Consider the following 17,026-nt stretch of genomic DNA (forward strand, 5'->3'; position numbering starts at 1 on the left):
GACACTCTCAGGTTAGAGGTTGGTCCTTTACCACACTGCTGCTCTCCTGAGACCAAGTCTTGGGGACAAAAGGGTCAGGAGGCAGTGAGACCCATTGCTGACCGTCCAGACCCCATCCACCCAGTGAAAGACTTCATCTCTGAGTCCAGCTTCCTTGTCTGTGAAACGGGAATCGTAAGGCCCCTTTTCTAGCATCGTGATCAAGAAAAAAGGAGTGAAGATTGTTATGTAGGTGGCACATGTCTACAGACACACACTGTCCCAGTGAGCTACCAGGTCTGCAGAAATGAGGGTTGAAAGCGCCCTGGGAACAAGGGGCAGACTTCCCTTGTCCTGTCACTCTCAGAAGGCTGAGGCTGTTGATGCTGAACGAGGTTCTGGGATCCTGTCAGTCTGGATCACCTGATCTTTCCAGTATTTTATTTTTATTTTTTTAAAGATTTATTTATTTATTGTATATAAGTACACTGTATCTGTCTCCAGACACACCAGAAAAGGGCATCAGATCCCATTACAGGTGGTTGTGAGCCACCATGTGGTTGCTGGGATTTGAACTCAGGACCTCTGGAAGAGCAGTCAGTGCTCTTAACCACTGAGCCATCTCTCCAGCCCTCCAGTATTTTATTAACTACTCAAACTAGTGGTCAAAACAATCCACAGCTATCTGGGCATGGAGGTGCCTATGTTTAACCTCGGCCCTTGGGAAGCAGAGGCAGGCAGATGTCTGTTGATTTCAAGGCCAGCCTGGTTTATGTGGTAAGCTTCAGGTCAGCCAGTGCTACATAATGAACCCCCAAAACCTCAAAGACAAACTAAACAAACCCCCAAACCCACACACAATGACGTTAAAGGCCACTCCCCAGCCTCCTCCAGGAGCAGAGCAGAGGCCACACTGTTTAATGCTGTGCTGTCCCTGTACAGCACCTAAGTCATCATTCCACAGAGCCTCTCTGTTCCTACCAGAGGTTCGTCCACTGTTCTTGGAGATGAGCTTCTAGGATTGGCCATGTTGCATGTCCTGCCTGGACTGCATTTTTCTGGTGCCCATTCTGGGACCTGGTCTAGACTCCTGCCTAACGACATTTGCTAGCTGCTAGTAGGTATCTTTTCTCTTAAAGGTCTGAAGGGTGGGAGTGGAGGTTCTGGACTATGTTACGTCAATGTGCCTTTCAGGGAAGGAGGCACCACCAGCAGGTTATGAGGTCCAGAGCCCTGTATGATGCTCATGGTGGGAACATGACCACTGCAGCCTTCCTGAAATATCTTGTGTGTAGCCTGATTGGAAGTTGGGCTCGGGCAATTAATCCTGTGGAGGCACCATTCAATTGCAGGAGGTTTTTCTGTTTAGTTTCCTTGGCCTAGATTTCCCTGGGGACAGCTCTGCCCAGGCCTCGACCTGGTAAATTAAATGTTAAAAAATCCTTACAATGACTTTAATCAATCCACAGAGGTGGTGGATGGCCTCCTCCTAAGGTTCAGGGGCTCGGGAGGGACTGGGTGGGGGTGTGTGTGGTGTGATGGAGACAGGAGCGGTTTCCCTGAGAGGAAGCCTGGTATCCTATTGGAGCCTGGGCTCCCTGAACGGAGCTTGGGGGTAGGGGTGGTGGTGCTCCATTCATTCCCTTTAGTTGCTTGTCCTGTCCCTGTCCCAGACTGTGGATGGTTATTGGAGTAGAAGGGTCCATTGCCCCTCTCGTTCCTTTCCAGTTTAGAAGCTGCACAGACATGGGCTGCTGTCTTTGCAGGCTTTCCCAAGCAAGGCATTTAGACTAGCATGTTGGAAGCAGAACCACAGGCCCCCTGGCATGGCAGGCTGTGACACTTATCTCTACCTGTCACAGGGGTGGGGGTGGGTGGGGGAGGAGTCAAGCCAAGGACCCCAGAGCCGGGATGAAGAGATTCCAAGGTTCTCTGTAGTGGAGTCTGGAGGGTACGGGGGTGGGGGCATTCAGCAGCCTAGCCTGGCCTCTAAAGATGTCTTCTCCCCTGTACCTGCTGTCTCTCCAGGTCCTGTTCCAGTTTCCTGTGCTCTTGTTTCTGAAACCCTCTACCTCTAAAGACCTGGGGGGCAGGGTTAGATCATTTAGGCAACCTTTCTCTCCTGGACTGACCCTCCGCCCAGACGTTGTGATCTCTCTCACACACCCTACCCTGCGAGACTTTAAAGCGTCAGAGTTTGTGTCCTAGCTGGCTTGGGCAGCAAGCGTTCCTAAGCACTGCCCCAGACGGAAGTGCTTCGGAGCGTGTGCGTTATTGGGAGCACAGGGTCATTTACCTCCCTGAGTCTGCCTGCTTGGCTGTCTTGCCTTTTTTTTGTCCCCTTTGGAGACCGTGCCCCAAAATGCCTAGAACAGGATAGAGTGAAGCTGGAAAGATGTCCCTTATCTGCAGAGGTTTCCAGGAGCCCAACTTGGTTGTGGTGTCCCTTCCAGATGCCAGAGCCCACCGCAAAAAGTCCTGGTGTCCTTGGGTGCGGAAGTCAGATAGGTGTAGACCTGGCGAGGTCTTGGTCCCCCATTCTCTTCTACACACCTCTCCCCAACTCGGGTCCACGTGTCCCGCTCGCCGCCGGGGCTGAGGGGGCGCTGTCGGCGCGGGCGGGCGGGCGGGGCTGTCGGCGCGGGCGCGCGGCGCGGAGCAAGCGCAGGGCTGGGGGGCGCCGGCCGCCGAGGACTGGGGGCCTGGTGGGCGGCGGGCGCCGTGCCGGGCTCGGCGACGGCGGGCGCGCGGCCAGGGAGCGCGCGGGAGGGGTGGTTACGGCGGCGGCGGCGGGAGACGCTCGGGGCCGCTGTCCACGGTCCACTCCTCCATGGCGTTGCCGGGGTCCCCCGAGCCGCCCCGCGGCGCGCCCCGAAAGGTTCCAAGCCTGCTGGAGATGGGGTCGCTTTGCCTGGATTCGGACATCATCCTGGGTTTCACCAGTCACCTACTGCGGCGGCGAGGCAAGGTGAGAGCTCGCGGGGCCGGGCTGGCAGTGGTGACGCCGTCCCGCGACTTTGCTGCTCAGCACCGCGAAAACGCGGCAGGTCCCGGGTGGAGTCTGCACGCGCTCGGAGACTGCACTTTCCCGGGCTGGTGCTGCTTGATTCTCTCTTTCTAGTCCAGGCTGCACTGGAACCCGAGCCTTGAGCAGCGATCTTCCAAGGAGAGCGTAGCGCAGAGATCCCGCTTCTCACCTTGCATGGATGGGCAAGGAAAAGGCTAGGGGGAGGTGATCTGAGTTTCTGAGATCATTCCAGATGCTTGGTACACCCCGGAGTCTTGCGAGGCTGTGTTTTTGTGTCCTTTGGGAACTCGAATGTAGAGTATGCTTCCCGAAGAGCCGCGGTGGTGCGGGGAAGTGAAGTTGCGGGTGTGGTCCATCATGAGCGCAGGGTCTGGGTTTCGGGTGATGCTTCTTGGTGTCCGTGTGAGGAGTGAGTGTGTGTTTGAGTGTGTGTGTGTAATGTGTAATGTGTGTGTGTGTGTGTGTGTGTGTGTGTGTGTGTGTGTGCCAATAACAATGCGTGAGCCTCCCAGGCCATGGGTGTTTGTTTCAGTGCCATAGAGAGGCGGGGTGACGCTGTTTGTAGTGTTTACAGAGGCGGACTGAGGAGGGTGGTGCCTGAGGCTACCCAGATCCCAGGGTGGGCTGACGCCTGCCTGTCTTCCTTCACAAGTCTGAGAAGGGCCTGAAGGCTTGGGGGTTGCAGAAAGTGGGGAGCTCGTTCTCACTTTATTGATTACTTCCTGTCGTGTTTACAGACTCTTTTAAGTCATAGATGACCTGGAAAACGGGATCTTCATCCCACTCTTGACCAATAGTGCATAGGAGTGGAGGGCTAAGTAAGCAGGGTCGGGGTGGGGAAAGGAGAGTTGAACAGAAAGGAGAGGTCATTTGACAGACCCTATACCGTGCGAAGGTCTGACTGCTCTGAGGATGCCCGGCCAGGGTCTTTCCTTGAATCATCCTGGCTCAGCTGTCCCAAGTCTCAGCCTCCAGCGGAAAAGCTCAGCGCTCAGAACGCGTGGCGTCCTGTCTCTGCACCCTCAAACCCTGTGCGCACGACAGCCGGCAGGTGGCGCTTGTGTCACGGGGAGCCTCGCCGCAGAGCCCCCTTAGCTCCAATCTGGGGTTTTGGGCTGATCCAAAGCTTGGGCCGGAGTCCCCTGCGACTTCAGATGGTGGTGACATTTGGGGTCTGACTTGGGCGAGAGCAACTGGTCGCTGGGGAAGAGGGGAGACCTCTTGGTCAGAGACAAACAGGCAATTAATTCCGGAGCTAACTCCCCATCTGCCAGGCCGGCAGACAACAGGTCCAGCACACCCCCAGGGCCAGCCGCCTCGCTTCCCCCACTTCCCAGGCGGCTCGGCCAGCAATCCACTTTCAGGCACAGGCGCGGCTGCAAGGACATTTCCAGACAGCTTGTAGCCGCTCACTGCACTTCTTGAAACGCAGATCCTCACCCATGAGAGACTGTTGGAGCCAGAGCGTGGCCAGACAACACTCGAAGTGCACTGGGTGCTCTGGGGAAGCTGTTGGCCGGGCTCCAGCCCCTTTCATTGCCCCAATTCTCCACTCCAGCTTCCTCGCTGTGCGACCTTGGGCAAAAGCTTCAGTTTTCCCGCTCGCAAAGTGATGAGAGTGTTGGGTGCCTCCCAGGAGGCGCACTCCATCCTTGCTCAGGAAGGAGAGAGGCGCATGCGCGCGCGTAACTTGGGTCTCTGCAGCCACCACCGCCCCTCCCGCATCCGCACTCAACTAACAGGTTGGGGGTTCTAGCAGTAGGCGGGGCCGCAAGGAGGAGCAGGACCCCCGCCCACTTGGCTCTGCTCAGGGTGGGGGCGGCGCTCTGGCGTCCCGCCCCCTTCCCTCCCTCTACAAGCCTTGGCCCGCCCCCGCCCCCGCCCAGCCTGTCCCGGAGCAAGCCGGCCGCGTCCACAGCGTGCTCTCCGCCACTCGCCTGCACTGCCAACTTCAGAGCAGCAGGCCTGGCCATGGGGATGCCCCTGGGCCGGATCACGTAGCCACTGCGCCCCGAGAGCCAACGTATCCCTTCCTGCGTCCGTGCCATGGTCGGCCGCGGCGCCTCCTTGTGTGCGGTGCAGCCCGCGGTACGCAAGGCCCTGCTCGGGGCGGGCGGCCGGGATCCGCGGGCACCGGGTTCAGAGCCCAGGACAACGAGGATGCTAACGGGGTGTACGGCGCCCTCTAGGGGTGGGGCTTGGAGCGGATCGGGACAGGGCGCGGAGCGTCGGATTGGGGCTTCTTCGTCAGGGACCCCTGGCGTTGCATCCAGCGCCCTAACTTTTGCGCGAGCGTGGCTTTAGGGGCATGAGCGACGGGTTCTGGAGTCGGCCGCGTGGAGTCCAGCAGTGGCGCCGCGCGAAGCCTTGGGCTTACTGTCCCATCTCCAACCCCCGCAGGTGGCTGAGTGCCGATCGGCTCGAGAGTCCCCGCCGCTTGAGGTATCTCCGCGCAAGAGGCTGCCCGCCGGGCTCGACCAAGACCTATGCAGCAGCCGCCCTGCTCCGGAGGGCGCGGGAGCCAGCGCAGAGCAGGGCCACTCGACCGGTGGGGGCGGGTGGTGCCGCCACTGCCACACGAAGCTCGTGGAGCTCAAACGACAGGCGTGGAAGTTGGTCAGCGGGCCCGGGACTCCTCTACGGGTAAGTGATCCCACTTCAGGCCATACCTCAGACAGGGAAGAGCTGGAACTTGGAAGTCTTTGGGGCTGGGGCTGAGGCTTGGAGCCTGGCTGGTTCAATGTGGGCCCCTATACCTTAGTCTGCAAGAGTGTGTTGGCGCACCTCACCCTAGGAGTCCTGCTGCGTGTCAGAGGGGGGTTGGGTACATTTCTTTCCTAGCCACAGATGTCCCACAGCTGGAGCTAGTCTGTGTTTGGGAGGGGTAGAAAAGGGGAAGACGGGGTGGGGCGTGAGGGGTGGGGTGGGGACTTCGCTCGGGGCAGGGCTTTTCTCGGTGTGGCACTTTGGGCATCTGGACACTGGCATGCCCGTATAGAGAAGGCATAAAAGACGAGAGAGTGGGCCCCCATTCTGTGGCCTTGTCCCATACTTACCCAGTGTCTGTTATGGGCCTGTGTCCTGCCCTGACTCTGCCATTTGGGCCTAGGCTTTCCGTGTGGGTATTGACTATGGAGACTCTGGGTTTCCCAGGCTGCAGCATGACTGCAAGTGCTGGTGGGAGAGGAGTCTAATGGGCTTTCCGGCCAGTTTTGCCAGGCATGTAAAGAACAGGACCATTGTTCCAGGGAACAATGGTCCCTGGAAGTGTGCAAGGCAGGGGTGTGGGGGTCTCCACAGGAAGCTGCTTCTGACCTTCAGCCTCTGTAAGGGAGTCCTTGGGAAGGGCTTGTGATCCCCTTCCTGTCAGTGCAGCCGCGGTGAGGATGAGAGACCCGGCTTCCTCTGGGTCTGGTCAGATATGGTGGATGCCAGGCAGGTGTGTCTGTTCTGGGCACCTCTCCAGGTCCCCTGGCTTGTCTGTGGTAGGGATGTTAACAGCCTCTCAGACCAGCTAGACCTGTGGGCCTGTATGGGGTGTGACTGACCGAGGGTATTGTTCGTCCTTTGCCAGTGGCAACCAGCCTTCGCTGGCCTGGAGGATCCCAGAGAGGGCCCTAGGGTGTGCTCCGGAGGTGCTTCAGGACGCAAACTGATGTAGGAGCCGAGCTGCCTCCTCACTCTGGGACTGTGCTTTGCCTTGGGATGCTGCCAGGCCCCAGCTGACTGGATGGTGGATGGAGCCCTAGTTAAGGAAGCTGCCGTCTCAGTAGTGGACTGGTGGAGTTGGGGGCCATCGATGGAATTTGTGGCTTTCTCCTGTGCACACTGCTGTCCTTCTCCAAGTTTCTGCATGTGGTTTTTGATTTAAGCTGCTCCTCCACCCTTCCAGTTAAGGCTTGCTTGTCCTAACCCAGGCCTGGTGGGCAAACCAGGGTGCTGGCCAAGGCTTTGTGCGGCTTTGAACATCTTATCTACTGTGTGTTTAGTCTGGTCACACAAAGAGGCTTTGATCTGTTCAAGGAATACTATCTAACCTGTGGGGTGCTGTGCTCAGGATAGGAAGGCTTTGCTATTCATTTTTCTCCAGAGAGAAATCAAATGCCCTGGGGCACACGTGTTGTACCTGAACCCTAGGATTTCAGTGGATACCGCTGTTATGTTGTCAGCGTGGGCCACAAGGGGCTGCAACCATAGCCCTTGATTGACCACTGTGTACACACACACAAGCACACGCACACGCACATGCTCTGTGGGTGGGCTCTGGTAGTTCTATTCTCCAAGGGCAAGGCAATGCTAAGGATTTAGGGTGGAGAGCTAGGATCCTTCGAGGGCTCTACTCTTTAATTCTGGTTGTAGGGACAGGAACACTCTCCCATGAGGACAGCACTCCACAGCTTGTAGGGGAGTTTACCTGAAGCTCACATCTGCCTCTGTGGGTCTGCTAGGCTGCTGGTTGGAGGTTGAAGCCGGAACCCCTGGGTGGTTAGAACCTGGGCTTGGGGACTGTTGTCTAATCTCAGCATAAGAAGGAGGAGTAGGGCCAAGGAGGCAGCCTGGTAGCGTGCTGTGCTTGTGAAGAACTTGTCACCATTAACTTTTGGCCTACCTTTCTCTAGCAGAGACTTCCCCTCCTGGCAGGGTCTCTCAGCGTTCTTGGCTGCTCTCCTGTTAGACTAGTCACCTGTCGCCTGCCTTGCATGCGCATAGGACAGAACTCTGGTTCTGAGGTGGGCTTGAGGGTCACCCTCATTCTGGGTCTTTGTGTCCCATCGTGGCTATTGGATGACGAAATTGGAGCCCACCTGGTCATCTCCCTGCTGTGGTCCATTTCAGGTATTCCTATCCGTGACTTCTGTTTGGGGCTTACAGCATAGTACCTTCCACCAAAGAGCCAAAGCCCAGGTCTTTATTTACTCTGCTGTCTGAGTCTCCAACCCCATCTTTTCTGTGTCCAGTCTTCTACAGTGAAACAGCCACAAGGTTCTGTTGTGGTCCAGGGTACCACCTTCAAGCAGTAACTTTGTCAGGGTAGGCGGATTAGTCACGTGTAAATGCTTGTTAAACAGCTGAATGGCTAGACTTTGTTCTCGTGCCTCATGCACGGTCACCCCTGAAGGCTGCTGGACTGGATTCTGTCTGTGTGTCCCTTAAGGTGATGGTCCCAGAGGAGGGTAATGCTTCTCCCCTACAAAGGATGTCTTGCTGTCGCTTAGGGGCCATCCCAAATGATGCCCAGAGAGTTACTCAGAGGTGGTGACTCCTCCCGGGCCGTGACATTCTTTGGTTGTCAATAGTGAAGCTGAATTGATGATTCCCCAATGGGAAAATGATTGATTCTCATTTAGGTCTTGCAGGGCTCCTGCTCATGCGGATGGAGTTTCATCCTCCTGTCTCCCGACGTCCTTGTTTCTTTGCTGTGGCCTCTGCCTTCCTGTGTGGAGCTGTGGATGAGGCTGACAAAGGCTGGATCTTTTGGTGCTGGTCCCTCTATAGCTCCCGTTTCGTGGATCCTCCAGACCCACAGGAGCCAGCTCTGGAGGGTTGGGGCCTGGAGACTTGCCGCCATCCCTGTGGTCTAACCTTAGTGCCTTGGTATGAACTCATTTCATCCTGACACCATTTGTGTCTTGGCCCTTTCTCACCAGGTCGCCTTCTCTGGAAAGGCCGGGCAAGCATGGTCTGGCTGCACGGGTCCCCAGCTCTGGTTGCATCGTGTTTTGTGGGGAGGTCAGACCGTCGTTCTCCCCCACAACAGGTTACGGCTCTGGGCGATCTCGGAGGGAGGCTGGTTTCTCTGAGTCGGAAGTTGCTTCCTGGGATAGCTAGCACCCCTCACCCTTAAGGCTGCCACCTTCCTTGATCTTTGGAGCCAGGCCCAGTTTATGCCTGGGGCCTTGCTGGGTGGGGCCCTGGCGTCAGCACGTTTCCCAGCTGAGCCCAGGTGTCAGCTAGGGGAGGTGTGAGAGGGGTTGGTGCTCCCTGGGGCTGGCTGGCTGGGGTTGAGGTGACTCAGCAGGGAGGTGTCCTTTTCAGGACTGGACTGGAGGTGCTCAGAGATTTATGCTACTCTGGGGTCCAGGTGGGACCTGGAGGAGCCTGGTAGCTCAGCCTTACCCTCCAACGTCTGCAGTTCCCTGTATTGTCTTCCCTGTTTCTCTCAGTTTGTGGCAATGAGTAGGTCTCTAATAGCATCTGTCTTTCTTACCTGTTTTGCTGGCCTGGGGTTTCCAGCATTGGGTTGGGGGTAAGGGGTACTTGGGGAAGAACTTAGGCTTAAGAGTGTGATTTTTTTTTTTTTTTTGCCCTTTGAGCTTCTGCTGGGGAAGTGTGGGAATAATTATTTTGCATACCTGGGGTATCTGGTACAAGCGTCCTTTTGAGGGGTGTGTGTGTGTGTGTGTGTGTGTATACACCCCTGAGTGCGTGTATGCATGCATGTCTTCTGTCAGGAAGGCTGACTGTCATACATGAAGCTAGGCAAGAAATCAGTGGTCGCTGCTCTCGCCGCCCTCTCAGGACAGGTGGCAATGTGGAGACGGAGGTTGTAGAATTTCCGGGGCACTTTGGGTGGCTCAGGCAAACTGAAGGTTCTGGCGATGGTTTGTAGTAAGTAGGATTTTCAAAACCTCCCTCTGGTGTCCCAGAAGGACCTTTCCCGGAAGGTAATTGGGGGAGCTGGTTCTTGTCTTAATTTCATTGAAGGTCTAGTTCTCACTTGCTTTAACTGCCGGGAAGCTGGAAGCTCGCAGTAGGTCTCCTAACTCCAGACAACCAACCTCGTGGCACTGTTCTCTTAAGGGAAGTGATCTGTGTTCCTGTGTGTTCATGTTAGACTGTGTGTTAGTCAAATCATTTTGTTTTTAGTTTACATTGTTTCACTCCTGGAAGCTACCACACAGCCTTTGTGCTCAAGGCCCTGAGTGAGTGAGCAGGCCTTGGCTTAGCTTCACTGTTTCTTTCACATCACGGGGAACTTGAGCAGTGCAGGGCAGGTGGGGAAGACTGGCCTGACCCCGCCCGGATTCTTGCTAACAGCCAGGTGGGTGGTCTAGCCTCTGCCACTGCTGAGTTCAGTCTCTCCTTTCCCATCCGAGTGAGCAATGGGGCAAGGGGAGCCCACAGACTCAGTCTCGCCATCTGTTTCTACAAGGTCCAAAGAGGAGTCACCCTTGCTCCTGGTTTGGAAACCTTGCCCTGGCTCTCTGTAGGAGTCTGCAGATGAATACACTGTATCTATCCCCCCGGACAGCATCTTTCAGATGTGAACCTCTGTGGTCAGGGAGCCCAAGGCTGTTTATTGGGCAGCTGGCTCCCTGTGAGAGGCCCCCAGCCTTGTCTTGCTCCTGCCCGGTGGTAGCATCCCGCTGAGGGTGGGCGTGGTTTTGTAGGTCCCTGTGCTAGAGCTAGTGGTCTGTTAGTCATGTGTGTAGCCCAGGGCCAGGCCTGGTGTTGGCCCTGCCCAGATTCAGATGGCTGCTTCTGCTGACTGTTTGCTTGACCTCTGACTCCGGCAGCAGGGTCAGCCTGAGTTGTCTCCAGTTTCCGGGTGGAGCGTGCCACACTGGACATGTGCAGGGCCTGGACTGCTGGGTGGGCGCCCCTCTGTTCTGTTGGCCCACCTCTGCCTCCCTGCAGCCCAGCCTTGGGTTCCTTCCTGTTGGGTTTCATAGGCTCGGTTAGTGTGGAACTCAAAAAGTCTTTGCCGTGCTGTCCTAAAGTCACTCAGTGTTCTTGCTTTTAGTGCAGCCATAAGGCCTGTCTTGTTCTTGTCTGCCTCTCCTCCTCTCTCCCTGTGTCTGCTCCCACAAGAGGAGGCATCCGGAGGTCTGACTCCAGCTTTCTGATCTCCAGACCCTGAAACCTGATCTGCACAGGCAGAAGGGGCTGGGCTTAAAGGGAGGCTGGAAGGGGTGAGGCCATGGGGTGGGGACCCTGGAGTCGGAGCTTCAGTTCTGCTGCTCAGGCTGTGTGGCCTGAGGGACGTGCTTCGGTTTCTCTGGCCTTCCTAAGGAGGTCAGACAAGGTGGCCTTCGGTAGAGGTGGAGACTCAGGGCTTTGTCAAGTTGTTGGATTCCCGATGATACCAGGGGCCTAGCCTGCCCGTCGTTCCACTTCTGTAGGATGATGGATGGGCAGAGAGGGGATGGGTCCTGCCTGGCAGGCGATTTGGGCTTGGCAATATGAGTGGGCAATCTCTTACAGGATTAGGACTCCTCATTTCTATAGGTACCCCAAGACCTGGTGGGTAGCTGGAAGTGTGGCAAGGCCAGAGCACCCCAGACAGACTCCTAGTCTTGCTTTAGCATGCTGCCTGAAGCCCTCTGAGCGTGCAGGCCCACAGGTCTTTTTTCTGGTGTAGTGAGGCAGGGGGTGGAAACCTCCTGAACAGAGTGCCGAGGGCCTGGAGGGCAGCATCTGCAGGTTACTATCAGACCAATCGGGATGGCGCAAGTGTAACCAGAGACTCGGCCTCAGAGCTGTGACCTGGGTGTGTCTGGAGCTCATACCGAGGCAGTCATAGATGGCAGCCAGGCTGGGTGTGATGGATGGAGCTGCATTTGGGTTCTGGGGCCATGGCTGGGGTTTGGATGGCTCAAAAAGCCTTGGTTGAAAGGTGTAGGTTAGGAATGTCCCTGTGATATAGCCCAGGACACCCAGACAGCCCCTGTTGGAGGGTGGTAATGGGCGGGGCCCCTCTGTGGCCACGGCCCCTCTGTGGCCACCTGCATGTGGTGGTCTCTGGGGCTCTGCCTGGGACTGCATAGCAGGGGCCTGACTCAGATTCTGCACCTGTCCCTTTCCTGGTGAGTTTCAGCTGTCTCCAGAGTTAAGCAAACCCCACTGTGTTCCAGCTTCAGGAGGTTCTGTACCCTACACTGGCAGTGGGGAAGCATTGCAGCCTCAGGGGATGCTTTGCCGCCTGGTGGTCCAGTGGGGGGGAAACTGAGGCACACGGGGCTATGTTCTCTGTCTAATGACCATAGCCTGTGCGGTTGAATGAGTGCCCAGGACTCTGTCACAGAGTATGGTGTATGCCACTTCAGGTAGGGTCCTGATTAGCCACTGTGTCACACAGCCGAGGCTATCTGTGACCCACCCCCGTCTCTAGCATCTTATGGGGGTTCCCCGTGGAGAACAGGGTGGCTATTGAGGGGGAGGCTCTCAATGAGTGAGTCTGTCCTGAGTTGTCCAGCTGGGCTTCCCCTGGCACAGGGCTATGGGTGGCGTGCCGGTCGGTGCTGTGTGGGCTGGGCTATAGGCCAGTAAGCTGGAGAGTCTGAGCCTCTAGTGAGGTGCCTGGTAGGGCGGGGGGTACTGGGACAGCCTGGGTGTGCCTGCCAGTTTCCAGGCTGGAAAGTTGAGCCCTGGACCATCCTGCCAGGCTGCACGAGACATAGGAATGTTTAACAGCAGGCCACTGGGAGTCCCTTCCTGGACCTGTTGTCAACTCCGGAAACAGTTGCTGTACAGGGTCATAGCCCAGAATGCTCTGTGTGGGAAGGAAGGGAGGTTGAGGTAGCAGGCACTGTAGTCACAGGTTGCTCACACTCGCCCGCTCCCTCTCTTGTACTTGTGTGGTGGTGCAGTGGGGGGGACACCAGGGTGTCAGGAGCGTGGGCATTCTAGGCCTAAGCCTCGTATCGGCCCTGCACGGGTGCCAAGTTCCCATTTGCAGAAATGGATGGTTGGCAGGGCCCAGGGAGGGTCTGTGTTTGCCCTGACCTCTGGGCGAAGCTCGACCAGCCGTGGAGCCAGGATACCTTTCCTTCTCCTAAGAGAAAATGGAAGGATTACTTACAGCAACTTCCAGACCCCAGAAACAAAATAAAAGCCCAAAAACCTCATCATTTTTAAACGGGAGGCTCCCTAAAACCCACCGCGTGATGGGTGGGTTGTGCACAGTGCTAAATTGAATCAAATTAAGAAAAATACTTTCCCAAGCACAAGTAAAATATCTGTTTAATTAGACCATAAAGCGGAAATTAAAAGTAATATTTTGCAATGGAGTAATTACTGTCTGTCTGGAAGCAATGGGTTTCAGAAGTAACAGGCCCAGTGGCTGGGGATTCTGAGTTAAAATCCTGAACCTGGGCTAGGACCCCTGGGGGCTTGGGCTCCCCGGACACTGAGCTGCAGGGGTGGCTGGGAAAGGAAGCCTGGTCCCGACAGTTTCTCCTGGACCCCCACCTCCGTCCCTGATGCATGCTGTGTGCTCCTTACAGCTAGAGGAAGTTCAGGCAAACAGGGTTTGCTGGTGGGAGGGGGGCAGGGCTGGGGAATTTGGTGGCTGCCGCAAGGCCTTTGTCCATCTGAGTGAGGGCCTTGCTGGAACCGGGTGTGTGTGTGGGTGGTTGTTGTGGGGGGGTGTTTGTGTGGGGCAGTGTGCGCGCGTGCACGTGTATGCAGTCTCTTCCTGGAGCCCTGACTATTCTTTGAGAAGCTTGGTTCTGTTCAATCTCCTCTTCCCCTCAGCTGCTCCCAAAGACAAGGTCTTATACCTCTCCAGAGTGGGCTGTGGTTCTGAAGGACCCAGGCCCATAGTGGCTCTGCTCTCTGCAGGCCTCAGAGCTGTGGGTCATGATCCCCACGCCCACCCCGACTGCAACGTAGTGTGTTTGAGCAGCCTGATCACCCTGTTGTGTGATCAGGACTGGTGAGGTGGCCTCCCCAACATGGGTGGTGGTGGTGAGGGGACCAAAAACACTGACTTGGCTACTTATACAAGAGGGCTCTTGGCCCCCAACCTGGGTCTTGGCCAAGGGCTCTGACCCACTAGGAGCTTATGCAGCAGGGACCAGTGTGCAATGCACCTGTTGGAAGGAAGGCTCCTGTCTCAGATGCCCAGGGCCTACTGCACACTACGTTGCAGTTGGGGTGGGCGTGGGGATTGTGACCCACAGCACTGAGGCCCACAGACAGCAGAGCCACTATGGGGCTGGGTCCTTCAGAACCACAGCCCACTCTGGAGAGGTACAAGATGAGCAAATGACTTTTGGCCACCTTCTCGTGGGGACCTGAACATGGTGGTCCACTCTCTTCTGCTCTTGATGGCCAGATGGGCTTCTCTCCCACTCTCTGCCTCCCTGTGTTGGTGGGGCTAGTGGGCTCTCCTCCCCTCTGCCCAGCCCTTAGACTTAGCTTTCATTCTTGGGGACAGGATTACTTCAGAGACTGTGGTCCCTAAGACAGGCCGAGGCCTCCAGGCCTGTTCAGAAGGCTCAGAACAAAGGGTAGCTGGGCCTGGATTCTAGGCTGGAGCTTGCTCTGGGCTGGCGGGCCCCTTTCAAGCTGAGTTAATGGCTGCACCAGGCCACACTTCCTTCCCTTCGCAGCCCCTGCTGAGTGGAAAATTAAAGCAGAAGATCCAAACTGGAAGCAGGCCCTACTGCCCTCCACCTGGGGCTGGGCCATTGGCTGGGATCACCCCACCCCAACCTCCACCCCTGTGCCATCTCTGGGGACCTCTCTTGCCCTGCAAGGCCCCCTTACGTGATGAGTCTGGTGAATTCCAGAGGCGTCAGCTGACGGGGACCTGATCTGCCAGGCACCTCTCAGCCTGGAAACCATCCAGAATTTACAGAGTATTCCATAAATCAGGCAGCTGGCATGATACTGGGTCTGACAGAGGTCACTCTTTTATCTGCCTTGGGCTGTGGGTGGAAATGGGGCCAAGGAAGAAAGACCTTAGTCACGACAGGCCCCCCGCCTCTCGCCGTACTGGCTGCTTTGTCCACAGCCTTCGCCGCTTTTTATGGGAACAGGCGAGCAGCCCCTGGGCGCACTGAGGATACATGCATTTCTGGGATAAATGAGACGCGTGGGTGGGACGGCTGGCCTCAGCCTCCTAGTCTGAGAAATGGGTATATCTGCGGGAGGCTGCTGTTGTTGGAGTCAGGCGTTGTGAGAAGACCCTCTGGACCTGTATGGTCAGCTTACTGGATGGAACTGCCCGAAACTGGGGCAAGCTGGAGCTAGCGGAATGGACCGCTGAGAAATGATTCTGGGCTCTTATCAGGGAGACAGCTGTAGCTGCAGTAGGCAGCATTTGTCTAAGGGACTGGGCTAATTGGGCCAGGGCAGGAGAGCAGAGAATTGGATCAGGATGGGTGTTTTGCTTCTAGTTAGGTCACTCTGAGCCCGGCCCAGCCCCAGTCTCTCTGTAGGAGGTGTGCTGTGTCCATACAGGGTGCTGCATCCCTTCTGTGAAGTATTGTCCCTCCGGGAGGCGGTGTCCTCTCTCTGGGTGGGAATCTTATCCTCCTGACCTACAGCCTGCTTTGAGGGGCCTCCTTGCCCATCTCTGGACAGTGTTACTGGGCACCCCTTGCTCAGGACAATGAGCCATGCATGCCATCCCTACTGCTACCAGGGTTAGAGATGGCCACACTCTCTCCGGGGACTTGGCCAAGAGACATTCACGCAAGTACCCTGTCTCATTGTGCTCTCACTCTCTACCAGGGCTGGCTGGAGGTTGCAACAACAGGGATGTGGTCTCTGTCCCATGAGAGAAAGCAGAGGGAAGGGAGCCCTGGAGGCCGCTTCTGGTCAGCCCCCTGCCAGGCCCTGAACCAGTGTCTTTACAAATAAGCTAGTTGTCAGGGAGCTACAGACGCGGCTTGTTAGCCATGAACCAGCATGGTTAGTGATGGTGGGGAAGGTGGCTGTCAAGGGCACAGGGAACCTCAGTATTAACTCCGATAATTATCTTCCTGCTGGGCTCATGTGGATGAAATAGTTTGGGCCATAATAAGGTTACGGATGATGTTGCTCTGGCTACAGCATGAGCTGGGGTGATGGGCTCTCCGCATACCTGAGCACTGATGGCTGTCCCTTGCTGTCCCCAGGATCCTTGCCTCTCTACCCTGCTGCTTGACAAGCTCCCGGCCTCTGGGGTTCAGCCATCATGCCGCCCTGACACTGAGAGCCGCTGTGACGTGTGCACCACGCATCTACACCAGCTCACCCGGGAAGCCCTGCGCCTGTTACAGACCCCGGCCAGCCACGAGGACCCTGATGCTTCCCGAGGAGGCCTTGGAGCTCCCAGCCCTAGGGACCCACCTGGACCAGTGGGCCTCATGGGGAGGCAGCCCCCTGTGGGACCTGACAGGAGAAAGGCAGCAGCTTGGCCATCTGGCCCCAGCGTCCAGGTGTCCGTGGCCCCAGCAGGCCTTGGGGGAGCACTGAGTACAGTCACCATACAAGCCCAGCAGTGCCTGGAGGGCGTGTGGAGCCTCTCAAGGGTCAACAGCTTCTTACCACCAACTTGCCTGGTGAGTGTTCTGGGTAGGTGAGCCACTGGATCCCAACTGACTACCTTTTAGGCCCCCGACCACGTTTGGGTGCCCTGTAGTATGGTATTAGCGGGGCCACTGAAAGCCTGGGGAAGTCAGGGATACTTTTTGGCTAACTCTCCGTTTTCGATTTCCCGTGATGCTGTGGGCTGATGGAAGAACCAAGGACTCCTGGGATGAGCTTTGTCTGGTCTTGGGTTTGCAGAGGACACCTTCCTTTGAGAAGCTGCTGGGTCAGGTTGTCCCCAGAGGCACAGCTTGGGTGACATAGACTTGCCCCATGGACGGAAGACAGAGCCTAGAGTACACAGCAAGTTTCACAGTTGCTGGCATCGATGTTTAGGTTGAAGGCCTGGCTCCCCTCAATCCATCTCAGAAATCCCTGGCTGGGAGTGGTTTTCTGGGGCATTGTCTACGTGCACCTCTTGCTGTCCCTCCAACTTCCCGTGTCGCCAGTTTCCCACCTGGTCCGTGGAGTCCCAGGGTGCAGACTGAGAGAGTCATGCTGTCGGCCCAGAGGTCCCCTTGGGTGGGTATCACAGATGATCTACGACTGGACCCTGGAAAGGCCTGACACCAGCAGGGCCAGCACTCTGTGCGAGCCCTGGTTGACATAGCCCTTTCTCCAGGGGCAGTGTGCTGGGGGCACAGACCCCTGCTTGTTGAGGGCTTAGTCTGAGGGCTCACAGTGCCCAGCAAGAGGGCACCGCACTTTGAACTGTTG

At 56.7% G+C, this 17,026-nt stretch overlaps 1 protein-coding gene across 4 annotated transcripts in view; it reads left to right on the forward strand.

Annotated features, from left to right (window-relative positions):
• The first annotated feature begins 4,896 nt into the window (after positions 1–4,896).
• Positions 4,897–17,026, forward strand: part of Kif26a (kinesin family member 26A) — a 35,993-nt gene continuing 23,863 nt past the window's right edge. For all 4 annotated transcript variants that reach the window (NM_001414931.1, NM_001170348.2, XM_087553567.1 and 1 more), the window contains 3 exon segments: positions 4,897–5,095; positions 5,408–5,650; positions 15,856–16,281. In NM_001414931.1, coding sequence (NP_001401860.1) covers positions 5,054–5,095; positions 5,408–5,650; positions 15,856–16,281 — 711 coding nt within the window. In that variant the 5' untranslated portion in view covers positions 4,897–5,053.

Source organism: Rattus norvegicus, chromosome 6, assembly GCF_021556685.1.
Source record: "Rattus norvegicus strain SHRSP/BbbUtx chromosome 6, alternate assembly SHRSP_T2T, whole genome shotgun sequence".
Lineage (NCBI taxonomy): Eukaryota > Metazoa > Chordata > Mammalia > Rodentia > Muridae > Rattus > Rattus norvegicus.